The following is a 22,121-nucleotide window of genomic DNA, read 5'->3' as shown; positions in this document are numbered from 1 at the left end:
CCTCCCGTGCCCTGGCTGGTGTTGTTCAATGGTTAGAGTGTTGGCCATCATGCCAAAGGGTCTCAGGTTCGATTCCCAGTCAAGGGCACATACCTGGGTGGCAGGTTTGATCTCTGGTGAGTGAAAAAGTCAACCAATTGATGTGTCTCTCTCACATCAATGTTTCTCTCCCACTCTCTCCCTCCCACACTATAAAAATAATAATAATAAAAAAATCCTTGGGTGAGGATTAAAAGAAAAAAAATTTTATTGTGATAAATGCATATAAGAAAAAATTTGCCATTTTAACTCAGTGACTTTAATTCACACTGTTATACAACCATTACCACTGTTTGTAAAACTTTTCCATCTCTCCAAAGACTGCCCATTAAACAATAATTCCCCATTCCCTTCTTCCCCAGTCTCTCTTAACCTCCAGTCTTTCTGTCTGTCTGAATTTACCTATTATAGAAACCTCAGTAAGTGAAATCATACCATATTTGTCTTTCATTTGGTATAATTCTTCAAGGCCCATCTATGAACTTTATTCCTTTTTATGACTGAATAGTACTCCATTGTATGTGTATACCACATTTTGTTTATCCATTCACTTGTGAGTGGATACTTGTTTGTTTGTTTGTTTTTTACCTTTTGGCTATTATGAATAATGCTACACTAAACATCAGTATACTATCTGTTCAAGTCCCTCTTTCAGTTATGTACCTAGAAATGGAATTGCTGGGTTATATGGCAATCCTGTTTTTTTGAGGAATCACCAATCCGGTTTCCATAATGGCTGCACTGTTTTACATTCCCACCAACAGTGTACAGAAGTTTCAGATACTCTACATCCTGGCCAACACTTGTTATTTCCTTCCTTCCTTCCTTCCTTCCTTCCTTCCTTTCTTCCTTTTTTTCATAAAAGCCATCATAGGAGGTGTGAAAGTGGTATCTCGTCTTTTGGATTTGCATTTTCTTAATATCTAATCACCTTTTAAAAATCAGAGGGACAGGGTGGATCTAGTTTTCAGAGTGCATTTGAACCCAGATTGATAACCTGCATATTTTTCTTGTTTACCCTGCAGACTGTCCTCAGTGGGCAAAGACTAGCCCCATCCCACGTGTAAATAAATGCCCCTGTGCCCAGGTAGCTGAGCTCCCAAAGAGCCACTCCGTAGGAATCCAGTCTCCTGACATTTCTCATCTCTGCCAGAGACATCCTCTGAGATGGATGGGTCATCTTCAGCCTGTCTGGTTGACGTACTGTATTAACCTAATATCAAGCATCTAAAACTTTATAATATTGATTAATTTTGAAATGATATCTTCGGTATATTGGGTTCAATAAAAATTTTACCTGTTTTCACTTTATAAAATGCAGCCAATGGAAATTTAAAAGTGACCTGTCCTCTCACTTCATGTTTCTTTTGAACAGCCCTGAGAGTTGGCTGTTCAGTGATGATTTGGGAGCCTTGGCTGATTATGACCATTTCGATGTCCGTGGGCAAATTACATTTTGAAATCAAATGGCAGAACTCCTGAGGTCTGTTTGTGGAGACCTGGAGCCACAATGAGGAAAGATGGGACTTGAAGCTCTTGAGAGCAGAGGCTGTGCCTGGCATGTTTTTGAAACACCAGCTGCTGGCCTGTGATGGGAGATTATTGTCTGGGGAATGCTGAGTTTGACTTTCTTACCCTCTCTGTTGCTCTTACTCAGCTCTTCCCTACCTCCTGTGAGAGGGCAATAGTCAGCACCACCTCCCAGACTGACGGACGACAGTCCTGAGCTAAGCTTTCACCCTTCCCCGGAAGGACAAATTATAGGCTTCCTGGACCAGAACCTGGCAGCCTGTCACTCTGGGGACAGATGTCAGCAGGCCAGTACAGGCGCTGTTAACAGACAGTTTAGTAACCAGAGCAGAGCTGGCCAGAAGCCTGGAAGATTACAACCTATAGCTGACAGTGATAGTTGAGCAGCAGCTGGGCTTGTTCACAGGCCGAATTCTTGCCTTGGTATCGAACATACATGGAGTTGCCGCTGTCCCTAAGCAGGAACACAGGGAGCTTTATTTCTCAGAATCTCGAGGTGCGTTCAGGTTGTGTCAGGTGTGTGGGCCTAGTCTCACCCTCCTCTTTCCTTCCCCTTGGCAGTCAATCACACTCCATTTTCCAGTGAGCTCAGTGACTGTCTCCTTCCTTTCCCGGCAACAGGCAGGCAGTGAGTTTGTGGAGAAGACCCTGAGCAACATATCGACCAACACAGACGCGGCGTCCGTCGTCCACAGCATGGACCTGGTGGTGGAGGCCATCGTGGAGAACCTGAAAGTGAAGAACGAGCTCTTCAAGAGGCTGGACAAGTTCGCCTCCGAGTACGTGGGCCCTGACGTCCTTGTTGGGTCTGAGGGCTTCTGGCTGTAAGCCCACTCCCCGTGTAGCCCACAGCTGGTTCCCTTGGCCTCCATTCACCATTCCCAGTTTGCTTCCTGAGGATCCGGCTGCCCTGGTCTGATTCTGGTCCCCAAACAAGGGTGAAATTTCCCATGGTAAATGGAGGGTCCCTCCGGGCCGGGCCTTTGCCTCTCACAGCATCTGGGTCACGGCCCTCGCAGGCCAGAGGGTGGAGGAGGGCATGTCCTTCAGTGTCTGCTGACCACCCTCAGAGCAGTTTCCCATGTCCCCTTACTTGAGTGGAACTAACAGAATGGTGTAAGAGAAGGGGTGCCTCTGTCTGCACAGTGTTTTCCCAGGGATCTCCTGTTCTAAGCTTTATCTGTATTAAATCGTAACAGTCTTGTGAGCATTAAAGGAGCATTAAGTTCTGACCAGGCTCTGGCGAAGGGTGGGGAGGATAGCCAGCCCCATGAAGGTCAGGCATGCAGGTGCCTGGGACTCAGGACTGTGCGCGGTCAGCACGCTTGTGCACGTGCAGCTCATGTTCTCAGAGTCTGGAGTCTCTGTTGTGCTTGACTCTGGCTTTTGGTGACAGTGACACCTGACTGACTTATTCATGCTCCCCTTCTGTTTCATTTGACTGCACTTACCCCTTCTTGGTCAGAATAAGATTATATGCACAAGTAATTCTTAGGCAGCCACTAGTGAGCAGTGGCTACAGAGAGACCCTTGCATACCAGCCTGCTGCAATGTCAACCCTCAGAGCTCTATGGCCTGGGTTCAGGAGAGCCCCTGCCCCAACAAAGAGAAGAGACTTATCTTTCTGTCACCTGTCTATCACTGCCAGTCTGCATGCTCATGCTCTGTACACTGGCATGTAGGGGCTGCAGAAACACCTAACAGAAACCAAGGGCTTTCTTGGTTGGCTCCAAAGTCGGCAGGAAGCCCTCTAAGATAAGCAGACACTTGCCCTGGGAAAGGGAGTATAACCGAGTAGTTTGGCCTGTCCTATATAATAAAAGGCTAGTATACAAATAGACCAAATGGCAGAATGACCGGTCGCTATGATGCACACTGACCACCAGGGGGCAGAAGCTCAACTCAGGAGCTGCCCCTGGTGGTCAGTGCGCTCCCACAGTGGGAGAACTGCTCAGCCAGAAGCCGGGCTCATGGCTGGCGAGTGCGGCGGCGGTGGCAGGAGCCTCTCACGCTTCTGTGGCAGCACTAAGGGTGTCTGACTGCTGCTTAGGCCTGCTCCTACGCCGTCAGTTGGACATGCCCCCGAGGGCTCTCAGACTGCAAGAGGGCGCAGGCTGGGCTGAGGGACCTCCTCCCCCCCACCGCCAAGTGAACAAATCTTGTGCACCAGGCTTCTAGTATTGCAATGTTGGTCGTTCCCTGGTGACAGTGACAGGTGTGACTGCCCTCTATGTCAGCATGCAGTAATGGGAGGACTTTAGGGAAACTGAGGGTTCTGGGCCAGCCCCACCACTTCCCCCTGGTTGTGGACTGCCAGCAAACCTTTCTGGCTCTCAGTTGTATCATCTGTAATTTGGGTTGGGTTAGGGGTAAATAATTTCAAAGACCATCCCAGTTCTAACTCCTGTCAACACTCTTGGACTCTGACCCACTGCAGTCCCCACCACCCCCTCTTGCCTTCTCCACACTCAGGCCTGCAGGCATTGCCAGTGATCATTAGGCTAGCACTGTCGATTTTTTCTTAGTACATTTAAGAGAAAAATAGCTTTTTTTGTAACTGACTGTCAGAAAGGAAAAAAAAAGATGGTCCAAGAAAGGGAAAATGTGAGGGCATACTTTTGTGGAAGATAAGACAACCCTGTATACTTATTATGCAGCACATTGTGTTTGTGTTGGAAGAAGACGTGAGATGCTGGTAGGAGCAGTGGGAGGAGACATTTCCCCTTCTGGTAAAACGTGTGCTGGGAGTATGCTAGGTTGGGGACACTTGGGACTGGGCTCTGTTGTGACTTCATCCTTTCACAAAACATGCTCTGCAATCAGTGCTTCATTTCCCCTTTTTGCAAGTGGGTTGCCCTTCAGATGTCCTGTAAATGCCCTTCAACTGCCCCTGCTGCTATGGCTCAGGGTGTGTGGTTTGTGGCAATCACACTCGTTATTGCAGAGGATCTTTTCTCATTGCCTTCTGTATGGGAGGTAGTTTATTTCCTCCATTGACCAGAAAGCAAGCAGCTTTGAAAACTAGAATTTTAAAACTTTAAAATTTAAAAAAAGAAAAAGCCCCTCTACCTGGCTTTTAAATTGGCTAACGTGGAAGTTGTTGAGAAAGCTGGGTGCTGTGGTGACTTAAAAGTGAGCGCTCTCCTGAGTAGAAGACCCGGAGGATCTTTCCTAGGGGCTTGACCAGCCACCCAGCCACACTGGCTTCTCCTTTCACCTCAGTCTTCTCTCCTCTTTCCAAATCCGCTTGTTTCTCCTCTCAGCCTTCTGCCCCTCCTCCCACTTGCCCCTGATGTTTTGGTAAGCAGGAACCCCAAATCCTCAGTAAAGGACTGCTCTCCTTCCTGCTGTATTGTGACCAGGCCTTTGTGGTTCGAATTAGCATTAGTGTGTTTTGTATCTATTCATCCACAAGGTGGTGCCATAGGAAAGCTTGGAAGTCTTGCCTATTTAAAGATTTGCCTGTTTAAAAAAAAAATAGAAGATTTGCCTGTTGTTCATTTGGCACCCCACTTTATTGTGGTCTTAAAAATTAAATTTGGTTTAAGTCAGTATTTTTTTAAATTTCACAATATTTTATATGCACAAAAGAGAACGGCACTGTCTTTTTAGGAGCACAATACCTTGAACTACATTTATCATGCATAAACATGTATCTTTTCTTTCCCAGTTCTACTTGTGGAACCTTTAAACTGCTTTTGGAGCAGGTGGTTTTCTTCTCTTTTCATTTGAATTCCCATTCAGTGGAGAAGTAAAGCTTTTCACTGAGGGGAAAAGATCTTCGTTCATGTTTCTTATCTGATGGTTCTAGTTGAGAATCCAGGTGTTTCTTTACAATATTTGTTTGAGTGTCTGGATGCATCCTTTCTTTCATTGGTCTTTGATCACTTAGAGTTTTATTTTGTGGCTGAGGTTGGTTAAGTAGCTGCCTCCTTTTTTCCCCTCATACCATGAAAATTAATACAAGTGGAGAGAAATTTTGCTCTCTAAAATTAAGGAACAATTGGCAAAGATTAATAAGTACGCCTTTGGAACAAATAACTTTTAAATTACTTAATATAAAATTTTAAAATTAAGTGAACCAGGTCACTTGACTTCAGTTTCTTATATGAAGAAGTCTTTTCTCTGGCTTCCTCCAGGGGTCAGGACAGCAGATCTGGGCAGGAAGTTTTGCCTCATGCATTGCATCTGAGAATAGCCCTGACTGTTCCCAAAGATGGGATTCATTCCGATAACCTACCATCTTTCCCTCCACAGACACACAATCTTTGCCAGCAACACGTCCTCTCTGCAGATCACGAACATAGCCAATGCCACCACCAGACAGGACCGCTTCGCCGGGCTCCACTTCTTCAACCCAGTGCCCATGATGAAGCTCGTGGAGGTCAGTGGGCCCCTGCTGTGCGTGTCTGCTTGCTTTGCAACTCTGTCCTGCTCCTCTGATTCGCACCCGCCCCGCCATGGGGCATTGCACCGGGAGGATTCTAAGGGCGGTGGGGGGGCAGGTTGTCCTTGTGCTGTGTTTTTCTGGGGATAGCCTATCCTTTCAGAGCCAAAGGGAGGCCCCTGTGCTTCGTTTCTCCACAGCCCTGTGTTCTGACCCGTGATGTCCAGGAGGGCAGTTAACTTTGTGGAATGTTAGTTACTTGTTTGTTCCAAAGCTGGTGGGCAGTGCAGAGAGAGGCATCTGACTGGGAGGCAGCACTAAAGATCACTGGCTTGATGTGACCAGGGGAGAGCCACACGTGTTTGGATGGTCTCGGTGAGGACAGTTTGCTCCAGGCTGTAGGTGGGATTCTTATTAGACAGCCTGGTTTTTCACAAGAGCCACTATCACCACCTCGTCCACTGCTCCTGGGATGAATTTGGCCCCATTTAATAGGGCCTCAGTATTGTCCCCAGGGTGAGGCACATCTTTTGGGTGTTGTGATCAGAGCTATTTAAAGAGCTCCTGATAACCTTGAACTTCCTGACCACAAACCCGCAGGTAGAAGGGAGTGGCCTGGGAGAGCTGCCCCAGCCTTGCTGGTTGCTGCTTCTGTTTGCTTGGAGACTTGGGGATGAGGAAGATGGAGTCACAATAGACAATTGGTACCTGAAATGTGGCAACTTGCCTTTTACAGTGGACTAATGACAGGGTGTGAGGAGCAGCCGCTATTAAAGTAGCATCTGTTGTGAGGTTGGAGATTTATTGCCGTGCGAAGTGTGGGGGATGTGGAGCCCGAGTGTTTCGGGACCTGTTTTCCCCACTGCTGCCTTCTCCAGGCCTTGCTCCTTTCTTTATCCCTGACCTCCCCACCCCACCCCATCCCGCAGCAGCGTGAGCGTTAGGTTAACGAGGACTGTTTTCCTATCGTTTTCTGTCAAGTGACAGCTCTGACCAGCTTGCGATAGGAATCTGTCTTTTCTACTAACATTGCTCCTCAGCTTCTTCCAATTTACCCCATTCCCTATGGCGGTTTTTGAAGAAGTTGAAGAATGAAGAGGGGATAGAGAAAACCACATTTATCCTCTTTTATGCAGAAAAGAGCAAAAGAAGTGGAATGGGATTTTTAACATTTCTGTACTTAGCAACTAATTACTTTCTTGTGTAAACCACATATCATGTGCATATGTGTTTTGGAGATAAAGACACATTTTATAGATTTACTTCGAACTCTAATAATGTTGTTTTCAACTGCATTTATTGGATCGGGTCCATCTGTGTCTTTGAAAATGTTGCACATTGGTTGTTAACAGCTAATACTTATTAGCAAATGTTAGCATTCTCTAGAAAATATTTTCTAAAAAAGAGCTCTTCTCTATTCAGTGTTTATTCTCTAGCTTTCACATGTGGCCGAGTGGTTCTTGCCTTTCACTTGGAACTGGATATCCGTGTCTGTATCTTCTCTCAGACCCTGCTGGAGCTACAGGCAGACTGTGTGTAGCACGTTGCTCTCGGTTGAGTGAATGAATACGCAGCCCTCCCGTTAAAAGCCTTTACCATTGACTCTTTAACACATTATTTCTAAAACTCCGCACCGCGCGGCCTGTGCCCCACTCCATCTTTGTAGCTCTGATGGGATGTGCGGCGCCTCCTTAGATCAGCTCTCGGGTTGCTCTCCGATGGGTGATGCCACAGAGCAGTGTCTGGCCTCGGTCTTCCCAGCCTCGTCCCCATCTTCCTGGCGCTTCTTTCTGCTTCCACTTACTGACTTCCCTTAGTGTCCCGGCACTCCACCACACCCCAGGCTGTGCTCACGTTAAAACACAGTGAGAATCTCTTCACTTAGCTGCACCTTTCATCCTGCACAGGTACTGGCTCATTCAGGCACACGGCGCCCTCAAGTAGGGCGGACGTTTCGGGTGTCCTCATCCCATGTCACAGGAGAGAGGCACGCAGGGTTGGTCTGGCCTACCTAAGCTCATAGACAGCATCTGACGGAGAAGCCCCGCCTGTTTGCTTTGACTTTCAGTGAAGTCCTTAAGTGGCATTTACATTGTGTGTGTGTGTGTGCATGTGTGTGTGTGTATCCTTTGGTTTTTTTAAAGTATGAATTCACCTGGCTCTCACTCCATTTTCCAGAATCTAACTCTTGACATGGAAAGTCAATGTTTCCTGAGGGCTGGCTGCGAGGCATGGTGCTTGTGCCGTCGCCTGTGGACCCCAGTGGCCCACTAGAAGACTGCACTGCACCTCGTAGGAGATACGAGGATACGAGGACTGGGGCACCTTCCCAAGGTGCCTGGCCGGCCAGCCCCAGCCCTGGGCCCTTGTTTGCAGGAAGTGAAAGCCTTCCTCTGTGGTTGGCCTGTTCAGAAGCAAAGAGAGCCTTTAGGCTCCTCCAGTTACCTCCCTGAAGTGGTGAACAGGAGCAGGTAAAACACCAGCAAAAGCCGGCACCTAGGGAGCAGTTCCTGCCTGCGAGGGCTGCAATCCTGCCCTGCCTCACAGTCTCGCCTCAGTTCCTTGGGACAGGTAGAGTGATTTCAGTGTCGTTTTAGTCTCACAAAACATGCCGAGCTGTGGGCCGGGAGGTGGTGCAGTTGGGATTTGAGCCCAGGTCTGTCTCACAACAAAGCCTGTAAAACTCTCCTACACGAACCCTCACCCTTGTATTTTAGGCCTTGATTTTGTGTATTCTGCAGTACTTCAGTGTCTTAAAGTGTCATCGGCATTTTGGTAAACATTTTGTTTCTGGTTGAGATCCTTCTATTCTGGAACGAAAGCTATTTTTGCTGCCCGTGTGGGTGCTTTTGGTCAGTGTTTCTTGAACTGTTCTGTTAGAATTGTGTGCTGATCTGGGTCATAATTCTTCTCCACTTTGCATTTCCAGGTCATTAAAACGCCAATGACCAGCCAGAAGACGTTTGAATCTCTGCTAGACTTCAGCAAAGCCCTGGGAAAGCATCCTGTTACCTGCAAGGTGGAGTCTGAGTAGCATGGGAAGGGCTGATTTTCCCGGGACCTGACTTGCTCCAGGTGGAATTCTTGCGCAGGAGAACGATGCGGGAGATGGGGCACTTGTACTGCAGGCTTGTCCATGGGTTGGGAAGAGTGAGCGCCTCCTTTCTAGCTCGCCAGGGCCATCATGGGGAGTCTGAGATCCAAAGGGGCACAGCAGAGTGTTGACGAGTGGCTGTGTTTCCACAGATGGATTTTGTTACTCCATCAGCTTTAGCTTCTCGGCCTCAGGAGCCAGAACCACCCTGTGTGTCCAGCACAGCCTGACGGACCCGTGCATCCCAAACAGAACACTGGGGCTTTGCTGTTGGCAGGAGCAGCACACATAGTTGGGAGGTGATGAGAGAAGAGCAGCCCGCCCTGCCCCAGGTCATGCTAGGAAAGCTGCTTCTCAGTGGAATGCTGCGTTGTTGTTTGTGTGTTTTGTTTTCAGTGAGAAGTGCGGTCAAATGGAAAGCATGCCTCGACCTTTCCCCTTAGGGTCCCCAGTTATGAGCTGTAAAGTCACCCCTGGCCCTCCACTGCTTCGCGTTGGTTACCTCAGTCTCTACATTTGTTCAGTTACTCACTGGTTCTCCCGAAATGTAAGGGCCACACTTCTGCATGACTTGGCAGCTTTTCTGAAGGGGCAGTGTGTCATTTAAAATGCCATTAAAAATTTTTATAACTATCTCACCTTTGTTTTACCATAATTTTCTGTATCATTGTTGTTCTTTTCATAGCCTACTTTTGCTTTCTAAAAGATCCCTTTTTATTTTTATTTTATTTTTATTTATTTATTTTTTAATATATTTTATTGAGTTTTTACAGTGAGGAAAGGAGAGAGATAGAGAGTTAGAAACATCGATGAGAGAGAAACATTGACCAGCTGCCTCCTGCACACTCCCCACTGGTGATATGCCCACAACCAAGGCACATACCTCCGACCGGAATCGAACCTGGGACCCCCCCAGTCCGCAGGCCGACGCTCTATCCACGGAGCCAAACCGGTCAGGGCTCTCAAAGATTCTTGAGTTTGAACTCACAGTATTGTATTAGCCCATGAAGACTCGGGTTGTTCACGAATCAGCCGAGTCAGTCGCCTGTGGATGTGGACCCCGGGCACCAGAAAGAGCAGAGCAGCACGTGCCAGTCCCCAGCCCAGGAGTGTAGGCTCTTAGGGAGTCTCACTTTCCTAACACTTGTTTTTTATTTGTTTAGTTTTGTGGTTTTAAATTGTCTGGATTTTTTAAAAATCACGTTACTAACCAGATGTTATGATTGGACTTTCTTACCAGTTTATGCTGTGTGAGTGGCAGGTAGTAGTAATATGCTAGAAAGAACAGTGTGTAGCAAATCAGAGGCTGGCTGTAAAAGTCGGGGTGCAGGGCCGACCCAGTGGTCAAGCTCAGCAGCACAATCAATACTTCCTGAGAGCAAGGGTCTGTTCCTCCACGGGGGAGCCACGCCAGGCGCAGGGATGGGAGCTCTTGGTCTCACAAAAGTACCTCTTGTATCATCCAGAACACTTTCTCCAGACTAGACCGTAGTGCTTCCTTCTTTCTCGGTCAGTTATTCAGGCTCTTGGAGAGGCATCCTGACGATATACGGCACCCACATAGGACAGGGGCCTGCATGCTCTCATGGAAAGGGCCAGAGCGAATATTTTAGGGCACGTGGTTTCTGCTGCAGCCTCTCACTCCTGCTGTTGTAGCGGAAGGCAGCAGAGACAGCACATGCTGAGATGAATGTGGCCGTGTGCCAATAAACTTTATTTAAAAACGGGCTGGGGGTGGGGGGGGGCTGGATTTGGACTATAGGATTGCATTGGTAATTGCCAACACCTGACATAGAAGAGTGGCATTCATGTGCCTGCAGTGTGTCTTTTCACAGTGAGACTTCACAGGGAAGGAGAGTGTGAGGTAAAAAGGTTAAGGCCGTGAACTCTGGAGCCAGCCAGACTGGGTTCACCTCTTGACTCAGGCACTTACTAGCTGTGTAACCTTGGGCGAGTTAACCTTTCTGTGGCTCAGTGTCCTTTACCGTACAGATAGGTAATAGCAGTACTTACCTCACAGGGTTAGTATGAGGAATAAATAATATATATATATAATTTGTAATCCTCAACTGAGGATATGTTTTTATTGATTTTTAGAGGGGGGGGGGGGGAGGAGGGGGGGAAAGGGAGGGAGAGAAACATTGATATGGGAGAGAAACATCAATTGGCTGCCTCCTGTACACGCCCCAATCAAACCCATAGTCTAGGTATGTGCCCTGACCAGGAATGGAACCCGCAACCTTTTTTGGTGTACTGGACAGTGCTTCAACTAACTGAGCCACCCGGCCAGGGCCTGAATTAATATTTGTAAAGTACTTAGAACAATACCAGGCACATAGTAAGTGCAATAAAGTATATTTAATAAATTGATAAAAACGCATGAACAATGTAAGCTGTACAATTTCATAAAATTAAATTGCTTTATTCAAGGATGATATCTCTTTACATGCCACTAACATTATGAGAGTATCTGTCTCAACATCCTCAAAAACACTGAATATTTTAATGGGGAAAAACCTGTTCCCAGTAATCTTACTGACAAATGCCAGTTTTGTTCCAATGAAAATTTTTTGTAGCGTGTTTAAATACTTTGTGAGTTTTAGCACTCTTTTCAGGCTCTTTATGTAGACAATATAAACTCTATCTTAAAACGTGTATATTGTAAGTAGAGCAGATATTTTTCCCAGGCTGCTTTCTGACTTCTAACCTTGTATATGGTGTGCCTCATTTGAGTTTCTCTAATAAACCTTTTAAATTTGAAAAGCATTTTCCCGCTGGTTATAAAGTTGTCATCATTTCATTAATACAATCTTGGTGAAATGGGTACAGCTCTTGTATGCACGTCTGTATTCCTGGGAGCTAGGGGTAGGGGATGTTTGAAAGGAGGTATAAGCCCTGTGGCTTGGCTGCCCAGTGTGTACCATGTAGTCAGGCTAGCTGTAAGAGTAGTGCAGGGTGGGTCATCTTTAATTCAATGTGTACGGATTGCCTAGTGTGTTAGAAATGGAACCCAAGGCCAGGGTGAGAATTCTGCCTGCAGGGAGATCACAGCCTTTCTTTTTTCAAAGAGAGGGGCCATTTACTTAATGGAATCAGCTTCACATAAATACACCAAAAATTACCGCCCTATTAGCCCCCAAAAGAGATCAGTAGGTGAACCCACATCCCACAGTAGGTCTCCAGGGGAGATGGGGAAGGTTTCGATGCGAGAGAAAGAGTGGAAGGAGTTGTTCAGAGAGGTGGGTCCTAAGTGGCGTGTGTGAAAGGCCAGTGATTGGCCTCATGTCGATTGTCCCGAAACCTGTTCCCAGCTTGACCGCCTCCACTGTGCACCGAAGCAGGAGAAAATCCTGAGGGGCCCAGGAATGGCTCTGAGGAGCCCAGAAGAAGTGCTGCTGTGGGGGTTTGAGATGGAGTGTTGCTTTTTCTAGATCCCTGACAGGCGTGTGGGAGGGGAGAGGAAAGGAGAGGAGCAGAGGAGCTGCCATTGAGTGCGGGGCAATGTGCACAGCAGAACTGTTTTCTGATGTGTCTGCACATCACATAGAAATGATGACTCCATTTCACAAATCATAAAACTGGACTTCAGGATGATGCAAGGTCAGAGAGTGTTAGAATTTGAGCCCAGATCTGCCTGCCCCAAAGCCATGCTCTTCTGACAGCCCCCTTCCTTAACCTGCCTTTATTTCAGGATCAGGCAGTGGGGGCGTCTGGGGTTTTGTTAAGTGCTATAGTTGTTGGATAAATTGTCATGTAAAGTGGAAGTAAGGCTGTGCGGCTACTATAATACAAATTTTGAAAATGTATAGCTTCATAAATATGGGTAACATAGGGCAGCCTGGTGACTTCACAAAAGATGGAGTTCAATGAAAACTCAGATCTGCCTGCCCCAAAGCCATGCTCTCCTGGCAGCCCCCTTCCTTACCCTGCCTTTATTTCAGGATCAGGCAGTGGGGGCGTCTGGGTTTTGTTAAGTGCTATAGTTGTTGGATAAATTGTCATGTAAAGTGGAAGTAAGGCTGTGCGGCTACTATAATACAAATTTTGAAAATGTATAGCTTCATAAATATGGGTAACATAGGGCAGCCTGGTGACTTCACAAAAGATGGAGTTCAATGAAAACTCACGTGTCTTTTCTTTCTCTGTCTCCTAAAACAGGACACGCCCGGGTTTATTGTGAACCGCCTGCTGGTGCCCTACCTCATGGAAGCAGTCCGGCTGTACGAACGAGGTACGAACGAGGTGGCTGTCCTGGGCCAGGCGGGAGCCGCAGGCCCGGATGTCCTCAGGCAGGGGCTGCAGGAAGGGCGGGCCTTACAGAGCAGGGAAGGAGCATCCATTTTCTAGCCGGGTGAGTTGGCCTCACCCTGGGCCCTGGGCCCTGGGCCCTCTGTCGGTGTGTTGCCAGGGCCCCCTGGGTTCCCTGGGCGGCCTCTGAGGGCTGGCTCTGGGACCCTCCACTGTAGTCCTGACCAGAGCAATTGCACGCCCAGCACGGCTTTATATCCTGGATCTCTGCTTTTGGTTAAAGAGTTTATTGCTTAAAATAATAGTAAGTAATGTGAAAATTACTGGGCTAGGTAACCTTCAGTTTTCCTTAAAGCTCTAAATTGTGACTGTGATAGGAAGTAAGTAACAAGGCTGGCATGCGCTGAGGACCACTTCTGACAGCCCCGTCCGGCCTTGCTGCTGATGCCACGGTGCAGATTGGGTTTTTAACCTTAAGAATAGTCTAAACTGTCTCCTCAGTACTTGTTGATAGACGTATAAGACCTGGGACCCGGTCCAGATTATAAAATGTCATGTAGCCTCCTGCCTGCCTTCCCTACCACATTTCTGGAAAGGTAACTATCATGTCAGCTTCAAAGGCAGAGAGCCTTAATAGGATGGATAAAAAGCAAGTGTAATTGTTTTCAATTACTTCACAAATGCTTGCTCCTGAGCATGTCATTTCGAAACAAAACGTTTCTACCAGCTCTTCCAGAGAGATGAAAGCACATTTGCTTCCTCAAAATCTGCTTTAAATATTAAAACTTTTCTCTGTGTTTCAGGAGAGCATTTGCCTCACTTTTGCTCCAAGATCAAACCAACACTTCTGTGTTTATCTATCAACAAATACGCCTAATTACAGCTCAGAGGAAGCGGGAAATGTTTTGCCCAACCTTGCAAGGCAGGGTTGGTTTTTGTAATGTAATGTGTTAGAATAGAGCATGTGGGTGATTCACCTCCTGATGGTGTTTTTCTCACTGCAACATACTGACATATTTGCAGATGGACCATGTATCAGATTGTAAGTTGAAAGTCATTTTCTTGTCTTCTGTCCCCAGTCCCTGGCAGTGTTCTCTTTCTGAACAGATGCATTCCCTTTGAGCCTCACCATCACCAGTGGCTGGTGAAGTGAAGCTGACCCTTAGTTTGCCTTTGACGTTGCCCTCAGCACCTGTCATTGCCGTCCCTTTGCCTCCCTGCTGACTGCTTCTCAGGGCCTGGGAGCCAGCGCCTGTTCTAGAACAGCTGGGGGTCATGTCGGGGGCGGGGCTTTCTCCCAGCAAGCCCACTGTGGTGTGGACTCCTCATGTCAACTCAGGCTCCTTACCATGTCCCTGCTGCTGCCCCCAAGGTTCTGCCCTCCTTCAGCCCACACAGAGGTGTGTGAGATGCACACCTGCCACCCATTTCCATTGTCTGTGCCGACCTGCCAGCATCTATTCTACTTTGAAACCTGAACCCATTCTGGATCCTCTTTTGCCTGTCACATCTGTTCATTTGTCACTGTTGATTCCTCCCTGTCATCCCAGCTCCCCTGTGCTAGCCCTGCCTCAGCGGGGTTCCTTGAAGCAGCAAAGGCGTTCACACCACCTCACATCTCTTCCTAACTGTAACTGTCTCTGCCATGTTTGCAGACAGTCTCGTGCTGTCCTGGGGGGTGAGAACACAGTGCATGCTGTGTCTGCCCCATGGCGGGGGGAGCCCAGGGCCCAGCAGCAGAGTCATACAGGGAAGGCGTACACTGACTCTTTCTCCTGGCCTTTTCTGAACTCTTGAGGAAAGCTCTGTACAACACTGCCTTGGGCAGCTCGAGCTTCTGTCACAAGAATACCACAGACTGGGTAGCCTGTAACTAACAAGTTTATATCTCACCAATCTGGAGGCTGGAAGTCCAGGGTCAAGGTGACGGCAAGGTTGGGTTCTGGTGAGGGCCTGCTGCGGGCTGCTGACTTCTCGCTGTGTCCTCACTGTCCTCACGTGGAGATTGCAGAGAGGAAACTGGCTCTTTGAGGGGCTCTCATCCCACTCATGGGAGCTCCACCCTCATGACCTCATCTGATCCTGATCACTTCCCAAAGGCCCCGCCTTTTTATACCATTTCATTGAGGGGTAGGGTTTCAACATAGGAATTGAGGGACACAAAAGTTCAGTCCAGACACACACTGCTGATACACCTGTGGGGTGAGTGTTCCACACACGGCTGGCACACTGCTGCTTTGAGGTGCAGGCTCAGCAGAAGGGGCTGGGGCATTACAGCAGGGGCTCATCCCAGTCATCATCCACTCAGGCCTCCTGGCAGCTGAATGCTTGCAGAAAGCCACAGGCTGCACCAACTCCCCATGGTATCCGGGCACTCCACCGCTCTCCCCTCTGCCTCTGAGCTTCCAGCATCCCTGCGTCCTTCAGCTTCTGTCCTCTTTTTGTCGCTCTCATTCATCCCCACTGTCGTTAAGGCCTGATTGGTGGAATCAGTCACCCTCATCCCTGCGGGTCCGAGCTCACTCTCCATACCTTTGAGCAGGCTGGTGCCCAGTAGCAGGCAGCTGCCCCCATCAGGTGCCACTCTGACAGGCCACGGTAGGCTCTGGCAGGGTGATGGGGCCACAGTCACTGGCCTCCAGTCACTGTGATGTCCTGTTCACACTGTCACTCTTTATATTCAGAGGTTCTGTTGTCATCAAGGACAGTGTCCTTGCCAGAGGGCCTTTTTCCTCACCCTACCTTTCTCACAACTCCACCATGTGTTCTCAGGGCTGGAGGCCGGACCCAATCTGTGTTGCCAGTGTCTTTATGCTCTGGTTCTTCGTTTTCTGGCTGCCACTCAGTTCCTGCGGCAGGGCAGGTGTCTTTCTCCTTCCCTTCCCTTTCCTTTCCTGTGGCGGTATCCGGGTCTTATCTTCATATCCTTAGTGTGCCGGTACAGGACAGGCATTGAGGTCACTATTGCTGAGTAAAGGAATGGTGGCTTGCAGAGGTTCTGCTCCTTGTGGCTGTGACCCTGGGTGGTGGTAATGCCAAGCATGGCTGGTAGGTGGTGCTGATGAACCAGCAAGAGCCCTGTTGGGGTACTTCCAGGTTCGCAGGCTGCAGGAGATCTGGGAGTTCACTGAGGAAGCTTTTCCTTGTTGTCTAGAGTTAAGGGCTCTTTTCTGGGGAGGAGGGTTCGAAGAACCTCCTAAAGTTCATGCAAAATTTTGCATGTATGTAACGTTTTCTTTGTAGAGGGCATCAGCTTCTCAGTGAAGTGCTTCACCATAAAATAAGTTAGGAATTATTGGTCTAAAACACCCCACCGCATTTAACTCCCACATAGCACACCAATCTATACGTGTGTGTTTTATTTAGTTCTCTCTTTTTTGTGTCGTTGGCTCTGTTTTAACTCCAAATAGAATTTTTAGAGTTGTGCTGTAAAACTGTTTAGGTTTTGTTTTGTTTAGTGATATGCTGTCTTCATATTATTTTTTGAAGTATGTGAGTCTCTGAGTCTGGAATTACAGTCTTTCCTCTAGGGTTCATTGCCTGTCCTTGAATGTAGATTTGATTAAATGGCATTAGGTGAGTTGGAACCATTATGCCAGGAGATTTCTGTCCCTAGGTAGCCTATATTCTTATGAGATGAGAGAGCCCCTAGTGCTAGTGAATAACCAGCACGTTAGGCTGAGACCAGTAACCTCTGAGAAAGACAAAGTAGGAGGATAGCAGGAGTCCCAGCCCTGAGTGCGTAGTTTACATGCATGGAGAGGGAGGGTAGTGAGCAGAGGCCTACAGATGTCAGAAATCTGAGGACATTGGGCACCCGGCACAGGGAACGGCAGGTGCTGAGCCGGAGGAATGTGCGAGGCTGTCATTCCAGCATTCCGGCTCTGACAGCATAGAAGCCGTGGGGTTTAATGAAATTCTTTGAGCAGAATCCGCCTTTCAGCTGCTATGTTCTTTCTCATCCCTGGCTTTGCACATGCTGTTCCTGCTGCCTGAAATCGCCTTTGCTGCCTGCTCTTCCCTTGGGGTTTCTCTTTGGGACATTTAGGACCTGGGCCTGGTGGTAGTTTTGGTGAAGTCATGGTAGTGTGAGTAAACCTCCCCATCTTTGCCCACACAGCTGCGTGAGTCTTGAGCTCTTGTTAATGGTGAAATTTTTGGTTTACACATCTGGCTTCTCCCATTATATCTTGAGTACTCATACTCAAGTGCTCTTCTTGATTTTCTTTGTCTCATTCTAAGTCTGGGTGCCTGGTACATGACAGATATGAATGCAAGTTGAATGAATGAATGAACGAATGAATGAGGACACCTGATAAGGCTAGGGTGTATGCTCATTTTGTTCTCTTTGCTTTCTTATGACCTGAATTCAAATCATGATCCTCAGGACCCTCTGGTTAACTAATTAGGGGAGTATTAATAATGTCACCCTTATGAAATAATTGCCTGGTATTTTAATCACCTTGGACTGCCTTGAAATCCTTTGGCATTACTTTAGTACTTAATTTGCTTTAAAAAATCATCTTTATAGATCTTTAAGTAGTTCCTGTTTCTCATGCCCCCAAATCCAAAATACTTAGGTATGAAATCTTCTCTGAGCGTTTTTAACGTTTTGGTATAATTGTCCCTTTCTTTATGCTTTGGAACAAAATTCTAGATAGCCACCTACTACAGACTCTTCCCACTCCCGATTTCGGAGAAAGGGACAGGCTGTTCTCTGTCAAGGCCTCCTGTGGCCCAAGGACAGGATGCTAAGGATGAAACTCCTCGGAAGAAGCATATTGGCCCTTGTCTTAGTCTTCTCAGCACATGTTCAAGCTTTCATAGCAGGTCTAAAGCAGGTTTGGGCTTTTCTTCAAACGTTATTTTGACTGAAGTGTTTATGTGACTGTGATTCTAGAGGAATATTCATTACTTGCAAAACCAAGAAAGCTGGAAAAGAAAAATATATACACAATAAATACAAAAGTATAAAACTTAGTTCTTTTTATAAAGAAAAGCCCATTTATCAATCAGAAATCTGCTTTAGATTCTAAAATCTCTAAATGATATTTTAGTAAATTATTCCAGACTTGGAAATTTCCAACCCGTTAGAAAGTAACTAATGTTGGAATCAGGGTCACGGGGGCTTTCTCTGTCCATGGGCAGAACTCACCTACAAAACAGCTTTGAAAGTCTTGTGACCTGTTTAGCATGTGTCTCTGACTTAAGCCAGAAATCCCGACTCCCGATATTTTTTGAATGTGCAGATATGCAGAACTCTAGTAGTTCTGGAACTAGCGACCTGGCAAGGAGAACTGTGGGAAGACAGTAACAGGCTCCCCTTCTCCCTAGGTGACGCGTCCAAGGAAGACATCGACATCGCTATGAAGCTAGGAGCTGGGTACCCCATGGGCCCGTTTGAGCTTCTCGATTACGTCGGGCTGGACACAACAAAGTTCATCATGGACGGTACGACTTGGGATTCTCTGTTGTCTTTCTTCGTTGAGTTGAGGTAGTTTCTCTCAATTGTGACTTACAGGCCTGTTTAAAACAGAAATTTTAAGGGGTCTTAGGAGACTTCCCGAAGTCCTGCCCACATGGCTTAACAACTCAAGTTACTAGGTGGTAGAGGAAGGGAAAATGTGCTGGCTCCCTAGCATCTCTTCACCGGGTACCTTTTTTCTTTTTAACTTTGCACTTTGAAATAATTATAGATTCACAGGAAGTTTCAAATATAAAACAGACAGTCCTATTTACCCTTTCCCAGCGTCACCCCGCAGTTCCATCACAAAACCACAGCACAGTGTGAAACCATGAAGCGGCACTGACGCATTGTGTCCTCGCACACATTCTGATTTGTATGACCGCACTGCAGTCAAGACACCCGGCCATTTTCTTTAATGTGTCTGCTTTACTGTGAAGGCTCTGAAACAGGAAAAATAATTATTACAGTGGGACTGCTGAGGTTGCAGGTAGCTCATACTACCAGGTTTCACAAAGAACACTTACGTGTTCTGGAGGAATGAGGAAGGTTCTACTTGAAGCATGCACTTTGGAATTTTAAGAGGATGTAAAACACCAGCAGCAGCAAATTCAGATTTTTCACATGTTCTGAAAGTTGTTTGACTGTGAAGGGCTCAACCGCAGTTGAACCAGTGATTTCAGGAAGGGTTGGATAAACAGGAGCCAGGCCTCAAGCAGCGTAGGGTGGGGGGAAGGCAGGCAGCTCACCTCCTTTGGGGCCCTGGGGCTGCACCAGCTCAGCCTCTCTCTGCCATGTTGGCCTGAGGGGCACCACACCCAAGGGGCTCTTTCACACAACGTGGGACCTTTAGTCTTGCCCTGGGAATGCTGAGATGTGAAAATAAGCCCAGCACTTCATCTGAGCCCTCTTCCCTCCTCTCAATAGGGTGGCATGAGATGGATACACAGAACCCCCTGTTTCAGCCCAGCCCGTCCGTGAACAAGATGGTAGCAGAGAAAAAGCTTGGCAAGAAGACGGGAGAAGGGTTTTATAAATACAAATGATGCACAGGTGCTCCAGCTCCGGGACGAGCCCTGAAGTTCCACCAGCAGCCGCCCCAAGCGCCCGCGGGAATGCCCTGGGGTCGGACCTGCTCCTACGCAGCACAGTCTATGAGATGTGCAATTTGATTGTAATCTGTCTGAAGTAATTATTTACACGTAGCAGGGTTCTCTATTGAGAATGAATTCCTTTTTTTAGTCTGTTTATTTCTGTGTATTTTCTAAAAAGCTTTACACCCTTGGTGCCTTGGAGCAAACATTTCTTTTGAACCTCGTCACTTTGAAAAAGCATTGCCTGAATTCACACACTGAATTCACACACTTCCTCTGAGAGCGTTTAGGGGTCATCGCTGCCTCTTGGAGGCATTGGCGAGACTGTGATGTGTCTGTGACGCGCTATAGGGAGCAGCGTTGCATCTCACCTTTGTGAGGTCTGCTACCTGCAGCTTTGAGCCTCTCCGCACATCCTGGGCACAACATAGTGTCCTGTCTCTATCCCACTCATCATCTGCTGGACTGGCAGGAACATCGCCACGCGCTTGGTTTGCAGGAAGAGGTTTCATTCACATCTGAAATCTGGATGAGTTTGGTCTCTCTCTTTTTTTTTCCATGAGAAATCATAACTCCAAACTGCCTACAAATTGACTTTAATAAAATACAATCTTTTAATCTTTAAACATTTGAATTGAAATAAACATGTATAATTTTAAAAGGTAACATGCTTAAGTGATTACAAAAGTAAAGGTTGGTGATTTAGCCGAGAGCTGTGCCCCGCCGCCTTCGGTCTGTTGCTGTTTAAAGCGGCAGTGGCGAGGAGGAGGTGTTCATGTGGAGGTGTTGGTGGGGCCCTGACTGTGCCATCACTCCAGGTTTCTTGCCAATAAAATCATACTAAGGGCACAGAAAACAATTTTTAAGGAACATCTGCTTCTTTGCCAACAAAGAGAAATGTGACATAAGCTTCTTTAATCATTGGCTTGAGAAAGTGTCTTCCAAGATAGAATTTTGAAGCTGGAAGGACAACAGAAACCCTGAGGCCCAGTGACCTCATTAACAAAGACCCTGAGTTATGCGCCCAAGGTCACCAGAAGTTTTGTAGCAGAGCCAGGATTGGAACTAGTTTTGAAGATAAAATAAATACAAACTAGCACATTTGGGAATTTCAAATCCAGACTTTCAAACAGGACTGTCCCCCAAATGGGCACCCTTGTTTGGTGCCCTGGGGCGTAAGTCTAATGGTTGAGAGATTGCCACCCCCATTCCCCACTTCATGATAAAGGGGCCTGAGTGATTTTTTTTCTTGAATCTAACTATAGCATCATAGGAACATAAGTATGTACATGCATTTCTACACACAGGGACCCTGGTTTAGGAAACTTGTAGGTTATTCTTATAAAACATTTCCTAACGAGAAAGAGGAAGCATCTGCGGTGCCACCACGCTCCCGTCACTAAGGGTCACCCTCGGGCCCGAGCCCTGTGCTCCCAGGCTGGCTCTTGGCCTTTGACCTGCGTCTGGCCTTCGGCGGGGCTTCATTTCCTTCTCACTGACCCAGGTGCCTACAGGATGTGGGCCTTTGTCCTGAAAATGGCAGGGCTCTTTCTTGACCCCTCAATTCAGGGAAGAGAGAGGACGGCAATGGGACCATCAGCCTGCCAGGATGTGAGGGTAGGGCCACAGCGATCCTTTTCTGGCTGAGATTTTTATATGCACTTTCAGCAAGTCAAAAAGGGTGGCCTCTCAACATTTTTATCATTTTCAAAAAAATTTTCCATACATCATGTTTGGGACCAGGAAGGAATGTTGAACATTTTCTTATAAAGAGGAGTTGATTATGGGTCCTCAGTCCCACCGAGAGCTCCCTGGGGGAAGACGGCCTGGCAGCCAGGACCAGCTGCTGCCCTTTGCTGAGTGAGGTCTACGCTGCAAACTGGACTGAGGAGGAACCAGAGGGCTGGGTGGCCTCTCCGGGAGCCTCTGAGCAGAGCCATCACCCAGTCTGAGTTGGCCTAGCGCGAGGGCGTCCTCTGAAGAATAGTTTTAATGCTTATGGACATGTCTTTGTAAAATAAAAGCTGTGGCCCTTTAATGTTCATAAGATTCACTGTTAATAACAGTTTCTCAGGGGGAAATGGTTGGCTAGCTTTGGACATCAGTGGTAAGGTATGTTTCCAGTTTGGGGCCTGTTACATGGTGCAGCGTGGGGCATGGTGTGGCCAGATCCTGGATCTGCAAACATATACAGTTGGGGGTATAACGGATTCCCCACTAGGTGTTGTAGAGGAAGTTTTCTGACTCGTCAACATGTCAACTTTG

General features: G+C 47.4%; 1 protein-coding gene across 1 annotated transcript in view; it reads left to right on the top strand.

Annotated features, from left to right (window-relative positions):
* Positions 1 to 20,522, top strand: part of HADH (hydroxyacyl-CoA dehydrogenase) — a 45,848-nt gene extending 25,326 nt beyond the window's left edge. Inside the window, exons 3-8 of the mRNA XM_006778895.2 lie at positions 2,191 to 2,348; positions 5,827 to 5,953; positions 8,886 to 8,975; positions 13,209 to 13,281; positions 18,633 to 18,749; positions 19,690 to 20,522. Of these exons, the coding sequence (XP_006778958.1) occupies positions 2,191 to 2,348; positions 5,827 to 5,953; positions 8,886 to 8,975; positions 13,209 to 13,281; positions 18,633 to 18,749; positions 19,690 to 19,808 (684 nt within the window). The 3' untranslated portion in view covers positions 19,809 to 20,522. The remainder of the gene's footprint in view (positions 1 to 2,190; positions 2,349 to 5,826; positions 5,954 to 8,885; positions 8,976 to 13,208; positions 13,282 to 18,632; positions 18,750 to 19,689) is intronic.
* The last annotated feature ends 1,599 nt before the right edge of the window (positions 20,523 to 22,121 follow it).

Source organism: Myotis davidii, unplaced genomic scaffold (genome assembly GCF_000327345.1).
Source record: "Myotis davidii unplaced genomic scaffold, ASM32734v1 scaffold967, whole genome shotgun sequence".
Lineage (NCBI taxonomy): Eukaryota > Metazoa > Chordata > Mammalia > Chiroptera > Vespertilionidae > Myotis > Myotis davidii.
This window is presented reverse-complemented; position numbering and strand designations above follow the sequence as displayed.